The 20,170-nt window shown below is 39.5% G+C and overlaps 1 protein-coding gene across 1 annotated transcript in view; it reads right to left on the bottom strand.

Annotated features, from left to right (window-relative positions):
- Nucleotides 1–3,093: 3,093 nt before the first annotated feature.
- LOC126484433 (nicalin) overlaps nt 3,094–20,170 on the bottom strand; it is a 128,212-nt gene continuing 111,135 nt past the window's right edge. The window contains exons 12-13 of the mRNA XM_050107950.1: nt 3,452–3,530; nt 3,094–3,359 (exon numbers count right to left, since the gene is read on the bottom strand). Of these exons, the coding sequence (XP_049963907.1) occupies nt 3,294–3,359; nt 3,452–3,530 (145 nt within the window). The 3' untranslated portion in view covers nt 3,094–3,293. The remainder of the gene's footprint in view (nt 3,360–3,451; nt 3,531–20,170) is intronic.

Genomic DNA, 20,170 nt, shown 5'->3' with positions numbered 1-20,170 from the left:
AAGCCTCATAACACAACCGTACGCCAATTTGCGGGGGAGGAATGTGGTATCACCGCCAGACACCACACTTGCTAGGTGGTAGCCTTTAAATCGGCCGCGGTCCATTAGTATACGCCGGACCCGCGTGTCGCCACTGTCAGTGATAGCAGACCGAGCGCCACCACACGGCAGGTCTAGCGAGACTTATTAGCACTCGCCCCAGTTGTACAGCCGACGTTCATAGCAATGGTTCACTGACAAATCCGCTCTCATTTGCCGAGATGATAGTTAGCATAGCCTTCAGCTACATTTGCTACGACCTAGCAAGGCGCCATAGCTTTGATAATTAATATTGTGAAGCATGTATCATCAAGAGCGATGTTCTACAAATGTGGATTAAAGTTAAGTATTACAGCAACTGCGTCCATTTTCTAAGTTCTCATTTCCTTTTAACTGTTCCAGACCTCACGCCAATCTGCGTGAGCTTAACGCGTGCCTTTCGGCTTCCTCTCGTTGTGACTTGGCTGTCGTGCTAAGTCACAACAGAATCTGTAGATGATTATTATGATGATTAGTATGGCAGTTAATTCACTGTCAGTAATACAATAGTGTGTGAAGTTAAACACTGCAATTGGTATTTTATTTTAACATATGCCTTACTTAGACATACTAAAATGTTAAGGGAAAGATCAGCAGTGCTTACTTATTTGTTACACCAGTTGATCTAGCAGCAAAAAGCAAACCTACTGAATTACCCTCAGCATTTCTGACTACTGTGTCAACAATGCGACTAACTGATGCTACAAATGACATGCAGCCTATGAAACTCTGTAAATGAACTATGCATTTCTGCCGAGAACTTCTACGACAAGAAAGAGTATCCTGTGACTCTTCAAGCTTCAGATGTGTTGTAAATTGTCTTCATGGGTTTGCCGCCAGATCACATTGTGCAGATTCCGCAATATTTCCTTGGAGCAACTGTCCGACATCTACAGGTGGTTCAATCTTGCTCGTGGCTAGGTACCTAGCCACGAGCAAGGTTGAACCACCTGAAGATGTCTCAGTCGTTCCGAGGAAATATTGTGGAATTTGCACGTCATCTAGCGGCAAACCCGTGAAGACTATTTACAAGATGTATCCTGTTTAAATCTGCACTGAAGATGCTGATAAATGATCCTAGAGTCACTGCACAGTGCCAATGTGATCCGAAAGCACCAGATCCTCCTCTGTACACTTGATAACAGTGTGGAGGTGTACACTGTTCCACAGTGAGCTTCGTGGCATTGGATCTTTCAAGCCCAGAGTCAACTGTCTTGACAATGACACACTGTTTAAGATATCAGCAGACTATTTGTACAATAAGGCTCTCAATTCTTTTCTTGACAACTATATTGTCCCAGCATCTCAGAGGACAGAGCAGAAGAAGAAGAAGAAGAAGAAGAAGAAGAAGAAGAAGAAGAAGAAGAAGATATACCATAACTCGACAGAAGAAGGCCGCATTACAAATATTGTCACAGTCAGGTGATGCGTGAAGTGCACTGGCCATAATGACAGTCATACTTTCTCACTGACAAAGAACGACCCACCATTGTGTACCTACTGTGATAGGAGACAAACTAGTGTGCTTGCAATGCCTTCTCAGGCTGCACATAAAATACGCAGCAAAATCATACAAGCAAAGTTTGTGCTGTGGTACCCTCCAAATAAATTCCCAGTTGATAGACACAAGAACCTCCCCTTTCCCCCTCCCAGACATCACCTGTCACAAAAATAAGATTGTATGTGCGTAAACAGTAACTATCACCCAATAGTTGCAAAGAGCAATCCCAGACATCACCTGTCACAAAAATAAGATTTGATGTGGGGAAACAGTAACTATCACACAATAGTTGCAAAGAGCAATCAAGATAAGCTATCACACAACATGCTTTCCTAAGATGAATGAATGAAATGTGCAGTGGGGGGGGGGGGGGGGGGGGGCTATCAAAACTCTGTGGAATGGTTATTTTTAAGAAGCAATATTAGTTGAAATTTGGTATGTTGAGTTAATCCTGAGCTCTGTTAGCTACCAGCGGCTTCCATCCACATGGCAGTGAGGGTATGTGGTTTAATGTTCACCGCTAGCCATTGTACACTGGAGGGTAAAGACTTGCCACCTTCATCATGAAGCAGATAACATCTAGCTATCCCACAGTAAATACATACAGTCTTGTTCTCAGTGCGTGTAAGACAGTTATGAAGGTCTCAGATGAGACAATTTTTTTTGTTTAAAAAAACTGTTTTCAACCCAAAGGCTGGATTGAACACTTCAGTGCTTTACTAGCAACGGTTCTACTGTAGGGAACATATCTTTGCCTTCGTCTATAACTTTAGAAATTTCTTACCTGGTCATGCTAGTTACAGTTTAACAACTGCTGAACAATTCAACGTTTTTCACATACATAAAACATTGCCAGAGGTAAAGCAATAACTGACAGACAAGTAATTTTAGGACCAACAGAGGGCTGAATCGCCAGACCTTTGGACACGTAGCCCGTCACTTACCTATAATTATCAAGCTAATAAATGGCTGTATTTGTGCAACATAGCAGAATGATCAACTGCATAATTTTGATTAACTGTTTCTGGAAAAATAGGTCTGCATCTCAGTATAGAAATGACTGCTCTAGCATTGTAACAACAACCTACAGTTGTCATATCAGAAGAATTAAATATGGCGTGAATTCTTACACTTACATTACACACTTCTACTACATCCATCTATCTTATCCTCCTCATTAAGAATGCCAGAAGGACAAATCATTCTAGCATTTTTCACCAACATGATTTGTATCATTCCCCCATCCACTAAATATCACTGTTAACCATCACAAATCTTAAACATACCACTATTTTACCCACAGAATGTAAAATTAAGAATATCTGCCATGTTCAAATGCTTGAATCAACTAACTTTTGTGTTTCCATGTGAGAAAAATGTTACTATGATCCATAGAGCACAACAACCACCATGTAAGTAACAAATCATGTATGTTTTCTAGTCATTCTGACAAGGTTGGAGATACATTTAAAAATGTGGATATTAACACTGGCCATACGACAAATGCAATCAAATTAGTCTTGATGAATTCTGAATTTCTTTTCTGGAAAGTTTGTACATAACACATTCCATAACATGAATACTTCCTTTATAAAAACAGTATTTCTTGATGTTTCATTGAAGGCACTCTACAATTGATTTCTGTCTTAGGAAAGTACATATGTACAGAAACTATGTACAATATATTTTAAATTTCTACTACAATGAAGCTTCTCTAATGGACCTTCTGCCTTGTAGCACCCACAATGGACAATACAACAGTATAAAACTGTGGAAAGTTCTGTAAAAGAGAATATAGTACATTAATTACTTTGTCCTAACAAACTTCATAGTTAGTATATATATAGTTATAAGATATAGTTTCATACATACCTGTATAACAAAATAAATAACAGTGAGGTAGATGGAAATAGCAATTGTTAGAAAGAGATCAAAGACTGCTGGCTTTACACTGAAACAAAAAAAAGTAAGAGTTAAAACCAGAGTTTTTCCAACACACACAAATAGAAATGAAACAATGTGACATTTTGTCCACAGAACCCACTAATGGTAATAAACTATCTCAATAAGACAGTGGTCTCACTGTATGTCACTATTCTAACCCTTATTTTCAGTAACTACTATTTCTTCCACTACTTGTCATAAAAACTGTGCTACAACTTCAAGTTTGATTTCAATTTGAGAATCCACTTGATTTTACTTTCATGTTACATATCCCAGCAACCAGCAGGGAATGATAAAGTAGCACTAGTGGAAACATTAACTCAGTTGAATTTGGCATACAGACACTTGTTGGGCATAATTTACATAACAAAATTGTGTTTTATTCCAGACAGTTTGACTACTAAGATACCTAACTTTACACTACTGCGACAAATTTGTGAAATCAGAGAAGGATTCAAAACCTGGTGAAAATTGTCTTCCTCTAGTGTACTTTGAATTAAACAATCTAATCTTCCTCAAATGTTACAAAAGTTTGATGATCCATTTACAGAAATAGACAAGAAGCTGCATAGGACGATTCGCTGGCCCAAGGGAAAAGCCAGGCCAGCAAAGATGGAACATAGAGAGAGGGAAATAAAAGCATAGCAAAGTCCACACTAATGCTAGGTATGTGACTAGCCTGAAGACAGAGTTGAAACATAAATCTGTGCATCACTCTTGATGGGCATACAGCATCAGAACTTCTAGTATGATCTGGTGTACCTCAAGAAAGTGCAGTAGGGTTATCACTGTTTAAAATATACATGGTAGCAACTGTTTCATCAAAAGATTTCCCGATTCCCCTAGGTTGAAATTCCAAATTTCTGAGAACCAATTTTTCCTTGCATGTGAAAGTAAGTTTCACTTCAGTATTTTTTACAGTGGCAAATGAAACTTAGTTGCCACATCTTTTACTAGTGATTATTCCCAATCTCAGCCAAGATTTAAAATTTATTAACAATCCTGTAAGTTCAGGCCTTATTGCCAACAGAAATTCCTTTGTTACCGTCATTCACCACCACACCAAGTCACGTCACACCATTGTTTGTTTGCAAAATGCCCCCTTACAACTTCTTGTACTACTACAGGTACGTAGGGTGTGTGTGTGTGTGAGATGATGAAGAAGAAGAAGATGGTGGTGGTGATGAAGAGGGGAGAGGGTGAAACCCAATGCCAAAATGCCCCATATCATAGCTGCCAACCTTAATGTTCCCATCCGATGGACTGATCACCATCTGTTCCCATCCGATGGACTGATCACCATCAGCAATGTTGCATGTCTTCACTTCATGAGACATCATACCACTGAGAGATAACTTAGAATATATGAAAAATCACACAAACATGATTCAAACTGTCCTCACTGGAATGTAATATCAACAGGATTTCATAGCACCGATGTATCACATTTCAAACCGGACTCTTCACACTACAGTCATTGTTGTCAAAGCATTACACTGCAAGAAAGTAGTAGTACTAGTCTTCAGTCCAGAGATTGGTTTGATGCAGCTCTCCATGCTGCTCTATCCTGTGCAAGCTGTTTCATCTCCAAGTAACTACTGCAACCTACATCCTTTTGAATCTGCTTAGTGTATTCATCTCTTTGTCTCCCTCTATGATTTTTACCCTCAATTGGTGATCCCTTGGTGTCTCAAAATATGCCCTATCAATTGGTCCCTTCTTTTGGTCAGGTTGTGCCACACATTCCTTGTCTCCCCAACTCTATTCAGTACCTCCTTATTAGCTACGTGATCTACCCATCTAATCTTCAGCATTCTTCTGTAGCACCACATTTCAAAAGCTTCTATTTTCTTCTTGTCTGAACTATTTGCCATCCATGTTTCACTTCTATACATAGCTACACTCTATACAAATACTTTCAGAAAAGACTTTCTGACAAATCTATACTCAAAGTTAACAAATTTCTCTTCTTCAGAAACACTTTCCTTGCCATATCCAGTCTATATTTTATATCCTTTCTATATCAATCATCAGTTATTTTGCTCTGCAAATATAAAAACTCATCTACAACTTTAAGTGTCATTTCTTAATCCAATTCCCTCAGCACCACTTGACTTAATTCGAGTACATTCCATTATCCTTGTTTTACTTTTGTTGATGTTCATCTTATATCCTCCTTTCAAGACACTGTCCATTCTGTTCAACTGCTCTTCCAAGTCCTTTGCAGTCTGACAGAATTACTATGTCATCAGCAAACTTCAAAGTTTTAATTTCTTCTCCTACTCCAAATTTTTCTTTTGTTTCCTTTACTGCTTGCTCAATATACAGATTGAATAATATCGGGAATATGCTACAGCCCTGTCCCACTCCCTTCTCAATCACTGCTTCCCTTTCATGTCCCTTAACTCTTACAATGGCTATCTGATTTCGGTACAAATTGTGAATAGCCTTTTGCTCCCTTTATTTCCCCTTACACCTTCAGTATCGAAGCCTAAATATTCAATACTGATCTACAAGACATAGGTGTACAAATATGGATCCATATTTTTATTTTTACACGGTTATAAACCTGTAAAAAAGCAAGGTGGGAAGATTCTTCTTGTTCTTCTCCCCGACATCAACATATATAATTTTTGTTTTCCTTTACTCACTCTAGTTTTGTTAATAGAACATATAAGACAGCTATATGAAATGGATAGTTTCTTATTAAAGCTGTATTTCAATAAAAGTTGATTCACAGGATAATTTTCAGACTACTGATAACTCCACAATTTGTACTTACGGGAACATTGTCTTAAAAGAAAATTCTTGATTTAAGTTTCATCAAAACCAGGCAAAGGTGAAATCTGCTACAAGAAAGTAATTGTTTCTAAATTAATATAGCCCATTTGAATGACTTCATTCTTCTCTTTCCAGTACTTGACTTTAATGACAGCTTTTCGACCTGTAACATCTGGAATTTTCCCAATGCCAACTTCCTGAATTGTGCAAGTCGAAACTCTCCCTACAGCATGTCCTTGAGTGCTGAAAACCCCCTGGCCTTCAGCAGCCTATCCCCTTCCCCTCCCCTTCCCTACTACTCTGCCCTTCCCCTCCCAGCACCCGCATGCTGCACCTAGTAGTCCACTATCCTGTCCCAGCCACGTCCCTGCATACTCACACAGGCAGCAGTAGCATCTCCCAACTATCTTGCTATGCGTCCCCCTTCCCATCTCATGCCTATTCTGTACTCCCACTACCCAGTGGAGCAGAGATTGTTGCTCACCTCAGATGCAATTGGTCTTTAGTACCTAGAGATGACAGGGGCCACGTGAGTGAGAATTTTGTGATGAAGGATAGCTTGATAGAGTATTTCTAGAATTTGTTTTCACTGTGCCTGCCTGCGACTCAACACCTCCCTATTCTTTCCGTATTGTTGTAACATGCTGGATTTCCCATTGTTTCGTGTTTCAAAAGTCATTCATACTAAAAACTACTTGTGCTAGAAAGTTCCATTCTAAAATTTTGATTTTTTAAAATTAAAATACTCTTGATCGAATAAAAATATTTGTTAAAATGGTGACCAGTTTCAGTCTGTTTTTAAAACCACCTTCAGACAATTCTCTGAAATACAAATATGTTTACACACTTAGAGGGACATCCAACAAGTACAGTAACAAATTAAAACATTTAAAAATAAGAACAGTTAGAAGAAAATGTTCCCAGAGTGGCAGGCAGAGCTGGTTAATGGAGCAGATATCATCTGTTGAGTCGCGAATGTAAGCTGCTGCATAGTGTAGAGAGGCTATAAGGATAAGTAGAAGAGACTGCACAGCATCTACCACATGGTGACAGTTGTGGTCAGCATGGGGCACAGTAAGTAAAAACATTACAAAAATAATGTACATACAAAGTAGTAGCATGCAATAAAATACAAAAGCTGAAATCTAGACTACATAAAAACAAAACTTAACTGCTAGGGGAAACATTTTCTCAGAATAAATTGTGTACAATTACAGTTTGTAAACCAATAGCACGGCGTGGGATCCAGCGATCGCACAGATGAGGTAGGCACATCTAATGTCGAGTCAATGTATGCCCATATACAGCGATGCTGTGGGCATTGTTGACATCACAGTTGAGAGTTAGCATATATAATACTGTACCAGCAGCCCACTGGCAGTCATACCACTTGACAATGGTCAAGGTGCGCTTGGCCGAAAGCTCGTGTAATTTTTATCACTTGACGCAGTTGGAAACCCAATAATTTTTTATTCAATAGCAGTCAGTTCTGAGAACAAAGACTGCTCTCTATGGGCAGTTCGTGAACTCTGTGTCAGTACATAATAAAACATAACCACAACAAAGACAAATTAGGGAGACACCATTGGTTGGTGTAGAGATGGCATGAAGTGTTGATGTGAACCATCTGAGGCTACCAGACAATAGTGTCGGAGAATATAACAACCACTGGCTACTGCTACGTGTTGATGTGGAATGGCAAACAAAGATCAAGTACTGTGTGTTAGGTGCTGCAAGTAATCGTGGGGATGTATACTCACTATGGATCACCAACAAGGCAAAAATAACTTGAGAGACATTGCTACAGTAATATGAATGCCGGGTCGTGTTTTTCAGTCAAGACCAGTAAAATGTCGTTGGGCCCCTAGAGACATGAAGGTTGAAGAATTTTGCCCAATGGTGTCTGTCAGACTGTCACTAAGTAACAGACCTAAAAATTAGGCCCTATTCACACAGGGATACTCCAATCAGTTCTCCAGCTGCCTGACAACCAAGAGACAGAGACTGGATGACTCTAGTAGCCGATCACATTCGCACAGGCATGACATGAGTCTCCTGTATTGCCAATTCACATGCGGAGTGAACAGAAAATAAAATCAGTTTCATTGGCTGAGGACAAAGAACATATGTAGCATGCTTTTTTGTGTTCCATCCCATAGCCCAAGTAGTACCATGTCCAGTGACTATCAGTGATGAAGATATTGTAATACAGTATTATTATTACCGCTGGTACAGAAGTAGAAAAGTGAGAAAGTTGTGGGTTCATCCTTACACTGAGAATAATATCTATTGTAGGTTACAAGTTGCACAACTGCTTGGGTACATTGGACAGGGAATATATCTACACTGAAAAATTACGAGGGACGGGTTCAACAACTACAATTATAAATTGTAACCACTCCACATTATTGATGGCACACAATGATGCCGATGGTTTATTCATTATCATTAAAACTGATTATGCAGGTAGAAATAGTGATGGAGGAATATTTTGTGCTTCAGAAACCAAACACTGAATTACAAATGGAAGATTAAAATTGCCATTGCCTTTGAGATTACCAGGTGATGAAAATGAATATAGTTTCCCTTATTACTTTATAGGAGGTAAGTGGTTCCATTATCATGCTACTTGATGCGACTGTACCCACAAAGAACACTCAATGTGAAGAGAATTTATGATTATAGATTAAGCAGAGAAAGAAAATCTGTGGAATATGCATATGGAATGCTGACACAAAAGTTCCACAAGTCCTGAGCAGTTCTTTTCGTTCTCGAACTACAGGAAGAGTGTAGAGTTGTGGTGAACAACAATGCATCAACTTTGAAATGCCAAGTCAGAATACAGCCAAGGAAAGACATTGCATTGCATCCTCATTCTACTGCTTATAAATTAAGGAATTATTTAGCAAACTGCCTTCCGACACCTTGCACTTCCCTTCAGCGGCAGTGAAAGTAATGAATCAACAATAATCAGGATCTACTATAATTGTCTTTCTTTACCAAATTTTTTACGTGTAATGTGTATTTGCGTAAAAGTTATAAATGAATTTCTGTACTTTTTTATTTACGTATTGTATTAATACGAGGGTTGAATGAGGAGTAATGCCTCCACTTTCATTAACTGGTTTTGGATAGGAATATTGTGAGGTTGAATGAGGAGCAATGCCACCACTTTCATTGATTGGTTTTGGATAGGAATATTTTAATAAATCGAACACAGAAATAATCCTTAGAATGTGATATTTAATTACCAATATTCACTTTCCCACATAATCACCAGCCAATTGGATACATTTCTGCCAACGATGAACAAGTTTTCTGAAGCCGTCACGGAAGAAGTCAACACACTGTTTCCGCAACCACAGTCTCACAGTTCTCTCAACGTCTTAATCAGAAGCATAATTTCTTTTCCTGGGGCGAGTCTTTGTGTCCATAGACTGATGTTTCATTCTTGAGTCATAATGGTGTACCCACGTTTCGTCTCCTGTCACAATTGAATGGAGGAAGGTGTCACCATCATTCTCTTAACATGAGGAGTTCCTGGCAAATTTCAAGTCTGTGCAGCTTCATTTCAGGAGTCGGCATCTAGGGTACGCATCATGCACAGGTCTTCCGATAGCCAAACAAAGCAATAATGTGACCCACACGTTCTTGTGAAATGCTGTTTGTACTTGCAGTTTCTCTCTGAGTGATACAATGATCATCCTCAATCAAACTGTCAACATTTTGTTTGTGAAACTTGGTGGTTGCTGTCATAGGACGTCCAAATCTTTGTTTGTGATGCAGGCCAGATGTTCCCACCTCAACATCTTTAAACTTACTCACCCAACAACACATAGTACTCACATCAACACAAGCACCATAAACTGCTTTTATTCCCTGATGAGTCTCCTTTGGGGTGACACCTTCTGCTGTCAAGAACTCAATGACTGCACATTGCTTAAATTGCATTGACCGACCGTCTGTACAGGGTTCCATACTTCATACTGTAACAACACAGCCCTTCAATGCTAAGGCTTCATGCCAACTGGAGCTGTAGAGAAGAGGCTACAGAAAAAGCCAGTACCTGCTGCATACCAACACTGCGAACTGTTGAAGAGTTGCAAAGGTGGAGGCATTACTTTGCAGTCAACCCTTGTACGTAATTAAAAATGTTATAGTTGCTTATTTATTATATAGTGGGTGCTTATAAATCTTTGATTCATTTTTCAATAAAATGGATCTTAAAGCATAGTGAGTAGGGCGTTAAAAATTTTAATTACTGATAATGAACTTAATTGATAGATTAACTTTCTTGGCTACTTCATGCCATATTCTCTCTGTCACTTCCTTCCTTAAATACCCTTTGGATTTGTAATTTTATAGTTCTGGATATTTCTCCGCTTCTCCCACGAATTCCAAATTAAACATTTGTTCGCACATTGCGCAACCCAATGGTACGAATGCAACCAGAAGATTGGGAGACCAGGCGACAAGCATGTTGGGTCGCATAGCATCTGAGTTGCAGCGACTCTAGGATGCCACTACTGAAATATACTCCTCTGAACGACCCCACCTAATCACACATGCCGAGTCACTTGGTTACAGAGTATCTCAGTCACCCGGAGACTTAATTATCGCCGTGTGAATAGGACCTTAGTGTGCACAGATATCAAGGTGTGGCTAAAAAAATGGGACTGATGCGGTCACAGAATACACATGCACCAAAGGTGAATGACCAATATCTGTGAAACGTGGAATCTTCTCAGTCGAATGTGGCATCTCTGATAGCTGTAGACAAATCAGTGTGATTGTGTATGGCGAAGCATGTTTATCACATACGCGTTTCCAAGATGGTCTAAGAGATGTTGAAGATGACTCACAACCAGGATGCATTTCAACATCAGAAACAGATGAAAATATCAAAAAGGAAGCTAAATTTGATTCAATTTGACCACAGACTCTGCATTTGATTGATTGCTTGCTCGAACTGTAGGAGTTGACGAAGAATGCATAAGGCGAATTTTACATAACCAATTTACCATGAGAAAAGCGTGTGCATAACTGTTGCTCAACATTTTCACTAGCAAACAAAAAGTAGCCCATGAATATATTTGTACAGACACTTTAAATACCACACATTCTGGAATTGCGTATCTTCACTGGGTTCCTGAAGGTCAAATTATTAATCAACATTACTATCTTGAGGTCCTTGCTCAACTCTGTGGATAAAGGAAGACCCAAATTGTGGAAGAACACGTCATGGGTTCTGCTTCAAGATGATGAGATCTCATACTGCACTGTCTGCTAAAAGGCTTCTAGCAACATACAGCATCCCATTGTTACACCACCCACCTTATTCACCTGTCATAGCACCACATGACGTACCTATTACCCAAGGTCAAATCTGCATTAAAAGAAACAGAATTTCAGTCCATTGAAGCAGCCGAAGAAAAAGCGACACACGTCATGAAAGATCTTCAAAAAGGAAGACTTGTATCCATCAATAGAAAATTAACGTGCAGCATTGTCGGGATAGAGGAAGGGAGTATACTAAGGGTGACTGTTCGATATTTAAGTTTTCAAAATAAATGGTTCCATAGCAACAGTCCTACTATTTTATGACCACACCTCATAAACACCGCAATTGTAGCCTCAATAGTAATACTTAATGGATCACCATAAGAGGAAATAGTTATTGAGATGTATAATAAAATATACAAAAGATGATAATTGTTAATGGAAATGGTATAAGTATATAACTTTAAAAGCTTAACAAAGGTTTCAATCATTAAAACAGGAAATCAAGCCTTCAAACAAATATTTTTCTCTAAAATCTAACTGCTCATTCAGTAAAGATAATGGCTTATTTTTGTGATGTGCATGAATTTCTCTCTCTTCTAGTGTATTTAAGAAAATTCCTTTGGGGAGGGGGGGGTGGTATTATAGAGAATTTGTATATTATTATGAATTGACCCTTTGGAAAGATTCCTCTGGATCAGGTGCACGCCAAATAATGATTTACCACAGCTGACACTTGCTGTATGATCTCTAAACCAAATGGAGCCAATACAGCCTGTCTGTCTGTCAGACATATTGTTCATCTAAGTCAGCGCACACAATTTTATGAACTCCAGAAATTAAATATTTACTACTGCCTTTACCAACAGTGTTTGAACCTAGTCTGTAAGAGATTACCAGTGGTGAAAACTGCAGTCAGTTCAGTGTTTATAAATTACTTATTTGCGCTCTAAGAAGAAAAAAGAAGGCACACTACGAAGGAATTACCTGAATGGGACGGAAATCTATAGATTTGATGTGCATGTACCCACAAACGATTACACTGAGAGTTTTTGGATGTTCTACTGAGGGATACTGCCCCAAATTCTGTCCAAATGGTGTGTTAGATCATCGAAATCATGAGCTGGTTAGAGGCCCCTGTCCATAATGCTCCAAACATTCTCACTGGGGGAGAGATCTGGTGACTCTGCTGCCCATGGTAAGGTTTGGCAAGTATGAAGACAAGCAGTAGCAGCTCTCGCCCTGTGTGGTCAACATTGTCCTGCTGAAATGTAAACCCAAGGTGACTTGCCATGAATGGCAACAAAACAAAGCATAAAATATCATCGACATTCTGCTTGCTGTAAGGGTGTCGCAAGATGACAACCAACGGGGCCCTGCTATGAAAGGAAATGGCACCCCAGACAATCACTCCTGGTTGTTGGGCCATATGATGTGTGACAGTCATGTTGGTATCCCACCGCTGTCTGGGGCATCTCCATACATACCCTCCCTCATCATTCCGACTCAGTTTGAAGTGGGACACATCACTGAAGACAATTCTATCTCAGTAAATGATATTCCAGGCCATATGTGCCTTACACCACTACAAACACGTTTGTTGGTGTACAGAGTTCAATGATAGTGAAAGGGGTGCCACGAGCTAAGTGTCCTTTCTGTGAGCTGCCTGTTATTGGTCATTGTCATCGCTGAAGCACCACTGGCACATTGCATTGATGATAATGGTGAATCCGGGGCACCAAGTGCCTCTCTACAATTGCTTGGTCCTCTCATTCCGTCATCCCTCTAGGTCGACCGCTTCCTTCTTGAAACTTCGTTCAACCATGGTTCACCCATTCCTGCCAATGTTGTCGAATAGTGGCATTGCTCCTATTCAAATGTCGAGAGATGACAATTACTCCAACCAGCTTCTTTGAGCCCAACAACATATCCTGTCTCAAATGTTGACAGCTCCATGCATTGTTCATGTGTCTGTCTGCAAGGTGTAATTACTCTTCAATACAGTACACAGAATGAAATTTGCAAAGACCTTATGCGCTGGTATCAACATGTTCTCTGTTTACTATTCTTGCCATCTGCATGATGAAATTGCACTGCAGCATCACACATTCATCCATTAGCCACCAAAGTTTACAATTCTGCATTTTCTGTTGATACCTTTATAAATATCAATTGGTGACCGATTTGCAAGCTCCTTTGTGGACAATATGCCACCCAAAACTTACCTACTAATAGAAACATTTGTTGAACATCAGACTCATCTTTTATTTTTCTGACAAGCTGACAGTGTAAACCATCATTTTCCATAAAATGACTTGTTACACCACGTGACATCGCATGAAAGACAGTGGACAGAGCCTCTCTCCCCTACTTAACTCACAGCCTCTCCCCACTATCCACTCAACAGATCATGCCTGCTCTTTTCATCACCTCTGCCTACCACCACTGGGTGTATTTTCTTTCAATTATTCTTATGTTTGTTTATTTCAATTTGTAACTCTTGTTGTCAGATGTCCCTGTAAGTCTGTACTTATGTTTCAGAGAACAATCTGAACATGGTCTTAAAAACACACTGAAACTGGTCACCATTTTAATAAATGTTTTTATGTGATCAACTCTTTTTATTTAAAATAATTGTCACTTCCATCACTGTTCTTCCAACACATTCACAAAAATTATTAAAAATTTTATTTAAAAAATTCAGTGAAATGGTTTTCTAGCCCCAATTTTTCTGATTCCAAAAATGCCTACTTTCATTAAAATAATGTCTTAGTTTCCTCATGATACAAGTTAGAAAATTTCATTTTCTCTAAACTTTTTGGCAGCCTTTGGGAATCCCAACATACCTTAAAATCAACCTCACAAAGCAGTACCTATGAGGGCCATTCAATAATTAGAGAGACAAATTGGTCTCAGGAAAAAACTGCTTGTAGGGAAAGTTTGGTACTTTTACGGCTTTAAGTCGACATCACTGGGATGAGCCCTGATCAGCTGATGTATCAATATTGTTTTGTTTACAACCTCAAAAATACATTTCAAGATAAGTCCACGTAAGTTGAACAACGTTCTATTATTCCGGTTGTTTTTTAACTTGCTGGAGGTGAGAAACCAGTGAATATGTACTGTATAATGTCTAAAGTTTATGGTGAAGGTTGTATGAATCATGCAAATTTTTACAAGTGGGTAGAGCAGTTCAAAAAAGGTCATGACTCAGTGACTGACAAACACTGTTCTGGCCGACCAGTTGCAGTTTCCACTCCCTCACCTGAAAGTCAAATAGATGACATTATTCATGCCGACCGCCATGTGACTGTGGAAATGATAGTTGATAACATTCAAGGTAGTACTGGTACAGTTCAAAACATTAACTGTAATAAGTTGAAGTACCGCAAAACATGCAAGATGGGTCCCGAAGGAGTTGACGCTGCTACACAAGGAAACAAGGTTGAGAGTGTGTACAGAGCTAAAGGAATGTTATGGAAGACAAAGTGAGTACTTCCCCAACAAAATTTTAACTTGTGATGAAACTTTAGTTTACTATTGATCCAGAATCAAAAAGACAAAGCATGGAGTGGACACGCACCAAGTAACCCGTCAAGAAAAAATTCAAAACCGAAGAATCAGCAGTAAAAGTCATTTCGATGGTGCTTTGGGATGCTGTAGGTCCAGTTTTTTGTGATTATCTTGAAGAGCAGTGTACAATGAACAGCCAATACTACTCAGATTTGCTTTTAAACAAGGTGAAGCCAGCCATCAGAGAGAGACGTCGTGGATCTCAGAGGAGAGGTGCGATTCTCCAGCAAGACAACACACATCCTCATATTGTTCACTTAACCCGTAAAACCATCAACAAAATGGGCTAGGAAGTACTGCCTCATCCCCCTTACTGACAGTATTGATCTAGCACCTAGTGATTTCCATTTGTTTGGTGTACTGAAGGAGGTGTTAGGTGGGAAGAGGTTCCAGGACAACGAGGACATGAAAAAGTTTGTGGGAAACTGGGTCAACCATCAAGATAAAGAGTTATATGCAGCCAGAATAAAAACCCTTGTAGCCTGTTGGAACAAGTGCATAAATGTTTGAGGGGATTATGTTGAAAAGTAGAAAAAGTATTGTTCTGTAAAAATAAATGCTTTTCCTCCAGACAATTTTGTCTCTTTAATTGCTGAATGACCCTCATACTATTTTTCCCATTTCTAGTTATACCAATGTTAGTTACATTTACATCACTGCCTAATAGGCCTTTGATACTCTCAATTTTCATGATTTTTATGTTACCAATCTAACATGATGATGGCGTCCTCTTGGGTAAAATATTCCGGAGGTAAAATAGTCCCCCATTCGGATCTCCGGGCGGGGACTACTCAAGAGGATGTCGTTATCAGGAGAAAGAAAACTGGCGTTCTACGGATCGGAGCGTGGAATGTCAGATCCCTTAATCGGGCAGGTAGGTTAGAAAATTTAAAAAGGGAAATGGATAGGTTGAAGTTAGATATAGTGGGAATTAGTGAAGTTCGGTGGCAGGAGGAACAAGACTTCTGGTCAGGTGACTACAGGGTTATAAACACAAAATCAAATAGGGGTAATGCAGGAGTAGGTTTAATAATGAATAGGAAAATAGGAATGCGGGTAAGCTACTACAAACAGCATAGTGAACGCATTATTGTGGCCAAGATAGATACGAAGCCCACACCTACTACAGTAGTACAAGTTTATATGCCAACTAGCTCTGCAGATGACGAAGAAATTGAAGAAATGTATGATGAAATAAAAGAAATTATTCAGATTGTGAAGGGAGATGAAAATTTAATAGTCATGGGTGACTGGAATTCGAGTGTAGGAAAAGGGAGAGAAGGAAACATAGTAGGTGAATATGGATTGGGGGACAGAAATGAAAGAGGAAGCCGCCTGGTAGAATTTTGCACAGAGCACAACATAATCATAACTAACACTTGGTTTAAGAATCATGAAAGAAGGTTGTATACATGGAAGAACCCTGGAGATACTAGAAGGTATCAGATAGATTATATAATGGTAAGACAGAGATTTAGAAACCAGGTTTTAAATTGTAAGACATTTCCAGGGGCAGATGTGGACTCTGACCACAATCTATTGGTTATGACCTGTAGATTAAAACTGAAGAAACTGCAAAAAGGTGGGAATTTAAGGAGATGGGACCTGGATAAACTAAAAGAACCAGAGGTTGTACAGAGATTCAGGGAGAGCATAGGGGAGCAATTGACAGGAATGGGGGAAATAAATACAGTAGAAGAAGAATGGGTAGCTTTGAGGGATGAAGTAGTGAAGGCAGCAGAGGATCAAGTAGGTAAAAAGACGAGGGCTAGTAGAAATCCTTGGGTAACAGAAGAAATATTGAATTTAATTGATGAAAGGAGAAAATATAAAAATGCAGTAAGTGAAACAGGCAAAAAGGAATACAAACGTCTCAAAAATGAGATCGACAGGAAGTGCAAAATGGCTAAGCAGGGATGGCTAGAGGACAAATGTAAGGATGTAGAGGCTTATCTCACTAGGGGTAAGATAGATAGAGCCTACAGGAAAATTAAAGAGACCTTTGGAGAAAAGAGAACCACTTGTATGAATATCAAGAGCTCAGATGGAAACCCAGTTCTAAGCAAAGAAGGGAAAGCAGAAAGGTGGAAGGAGTATATAGAGGGTCTATACAAGGGCGATGTACTTGAGGACAATGTTATGGAAATGGAAGAGAATGTAGATGAAGATGAAATGGGAGATACGATACTGCGTGAAGAGTTTGACAGAGCACTGAAAGACCTGAGTCGAAACAAGGCCCCCGGAGTCGACAATATTCCATTGGAACTACTGACGGCCGTGGGAGAGCCAGTCCTGACAAAGCTCTACCATCTGGTGAGCAAGATGTATGAAACAGGCGAAATACCCTCAGACTTCAAGAAGAATATAATAATTCCAATCCCAAAGAAAGCAGGTGTTGACAGATGTGAAAATTACCGAACTATCAGCTTAATAAGTCACAGCTGCAAAATACTAACACGAATTCTTTACAGACGAATGGAAAAACTAGTAGAAGCCAACCTCGGGGAAGATCAGTTTGGATTCCGTAGAAACACTGGAACACGTGAGGCAATACTGACCTTACGACTTATCTTGGAAGAAAGATTAAGGAAAGGCAAACCTACGTTTCTAGCATTTGTAGACTTAGAGAAAGCTTTTGACAATGTTGACTGGAATACTCTCTTTCAAATTCTAAAGGTGGCAGGGGTAAAATACAGGGAGCGAAAGGCTATTTACAATTTGTACAGAAACCAGATGGCAGTTATAAGAGTCGAGGGACATGAAAGGGAAGCAGTGGTTGGGAAGGGAGTAAGACAGGGTTGTAGCCTGTCCCCGATGTTGTTCAATCTGTATATTGAGCAAGCAGTAAAGGAAACAAAAGAAAAATTCGGAGTAGGTATTAAAATTCATGGAGAAGAAATAAAAACTTTGAGGTTCGCCGATGACATTGTAATTCTGTCAGAGACAGCAAAGGACTTGGAAGAGCAGTTGAATGGAATGGACAGTGTCTTGAAAGGAGGATATAAGATGAACATCAACAAAAGCAAAACAAGGATAATGGAATGTAGTGTAATTAAGTCGGGTGATGCTGAGGGAATTAGATTAGGAAATGAGGCACTTAAAGTAGTAAAGGAGTTTTGCTATTTGGGGAGCAAAATAACTGATGATGGTCGAAGTAGAGAGGATATAAAATGTAGGCTGGCAATGGCGAGGAAAGCGTTTCTGAAGAAGAGAAACTTGTTAGCATCCAGTATTGATTTAAATGTCAGGAAGTCATTTCTGAAAGTATTCGTATGGAGTGTAGCCATGTATGGAAGTGAAACATGGACGATAAATAGTTTGGACAAGAAGAGAATAGAAGCTTTCGAAATGTGGTGCTACAGAAGAATGCTGAAGATTAGATGGGTAGATCACATAACTAATGAGGAAGTATTGAATAGGATTGGGGAGAAGAGAAGTTTGTGGCACAACTTGACCAGAAGAAGGGATCGGTTGGTAGGACATGTTCTGAGGCATCAAGGGATCACCAATTTAGTATTGGAGGGCAGCGTGGAGGGTAAAAATCGTAGGGGGAGACCAAGAGATGAATACACTAAGCAGATTCAGAAGGATGTAGGTTGCAGTAGGTACTGGGAGATGAAAAAGCTTGCACAGGATAGAGTAGCATGGAGAGCTGCATCAAACCAGTCTCAGGACTGAAGACCACAACAACAACATCTAACATACAGTAAGCTCATATTTCAGTGAAATGTTATTTCTGATATTACACAGCAATAAATGGGTGGTTTAAGGAAATGGGGAGAGTTATGGAAAAGTCACCCAGAGCCCTGGGTCACGGGAGACTTAGTGGACAGGATGACAAGGAAGGACTGGTCATTGGTGCCTCTATGGACAAGATTTGAAAAACCGGGGAACTATAATGTGAAAGACTAAGTAATAAGCAAGACAGACATTACTGAAGGAATGCCATGCAAAAGACAGTGAGCACAGAAAGCTAAGTGTACAACACATTGTAGACAGATGAGGGGAGCAGGCAAAAATAGACAGGTCAGAAATAAAAGTTACAGAAAAATAAAAGAAGTGAAGCAAACGAATAGTTCCTGAAAACAAATTCTGAGACCACAGAAATTAACACAAATTTAGCCAGGTGGGCGATGAGAACCAAGCACATATTGCAATGCCAGTTCCCACCTGAAGAGTTCTGAGAAACACTTATAACAAGTGAGAATACAGATGGCACGCGTGGTGAAACAGTCACCAAGCTCACGTCGGTCATGCTGGATAGTGTGCTCTGTAACAGGATATTGTGTGATGCCATTATGCGCCCTCTGTCTATGCCCAATCATTCTAACTAATAACTCTGTGGTAGTCACACCAACGTAGGAGGCTGAACAGTGTTTACAACATAACAGGCAGTACATGACGTGATGTTTCACAGATGACTTTCCGTTTAATAGTATATGTTTTGCCAGTTATAGTGCCGTTATAGGTGGTGGTAGGAGGGTGCATTGGGCAAGGAACAGTCAAAGGGATATTAAACATAGAGGAAGGAAAGCGGTGCAGAAGAAGCATAGGGTCCAACCACATTATTGTGAAGATTTGAAGGGGGGGGAAGCAATTCTAGTTGTGGGCAAAATGTCAGACACAACCGACTTCATTTCAGGAAGTCATAGCCTAGTCGAAGTAACTGATTAATACAATCAAGACTCTGATAGTACCGAGTGACAAGAGGTGTAGTGCTGCTAAGCTGTTTTTAGGAGGAATCAGGACTGGATGTTATAGTCTAGGAAATTTTTTGAACTAGAGTGGTGGGATACTTATGCACAGTGAAGGTTGTGGTGAGAATAGTGGCGTACTGCCACACACAATCTGCATCTAAACATACATGTTTGGTGATTTATCTGGGTATAAATATGCAGGCAATTGCTTTTTTGCATTTTAGATATGATTTATTGTACCATTAACTAGTGAACATCAGAGAGTGAAGAAATTAATTTCCTTGATATGACTATTTCCAGTGAAAATAACAAGAAC

This window comes from Schistocerca serialis, chromosome 6 (genome assembly GCF_023864345.2).
Source record: "Schistocerca serialis cubense isolate TAMUIC-IGC-003099 chromosome 6, iqSchSeri2.2, whole genome shotgun sequence".
In the NCBI taxonomy this organism is placed as follows: domain Eukaryota; kingdom Metazoa; phylum Arthropoda; class Insecta; order Orthoptera; family Acrididae; genus Schistocerca; species Schistocerca serialis.
The sequence above is the reverse complement of the archived record's forward strand: the minus strand, read 5'-3'. Positions and strand labels throughout refer to the sequence as shown.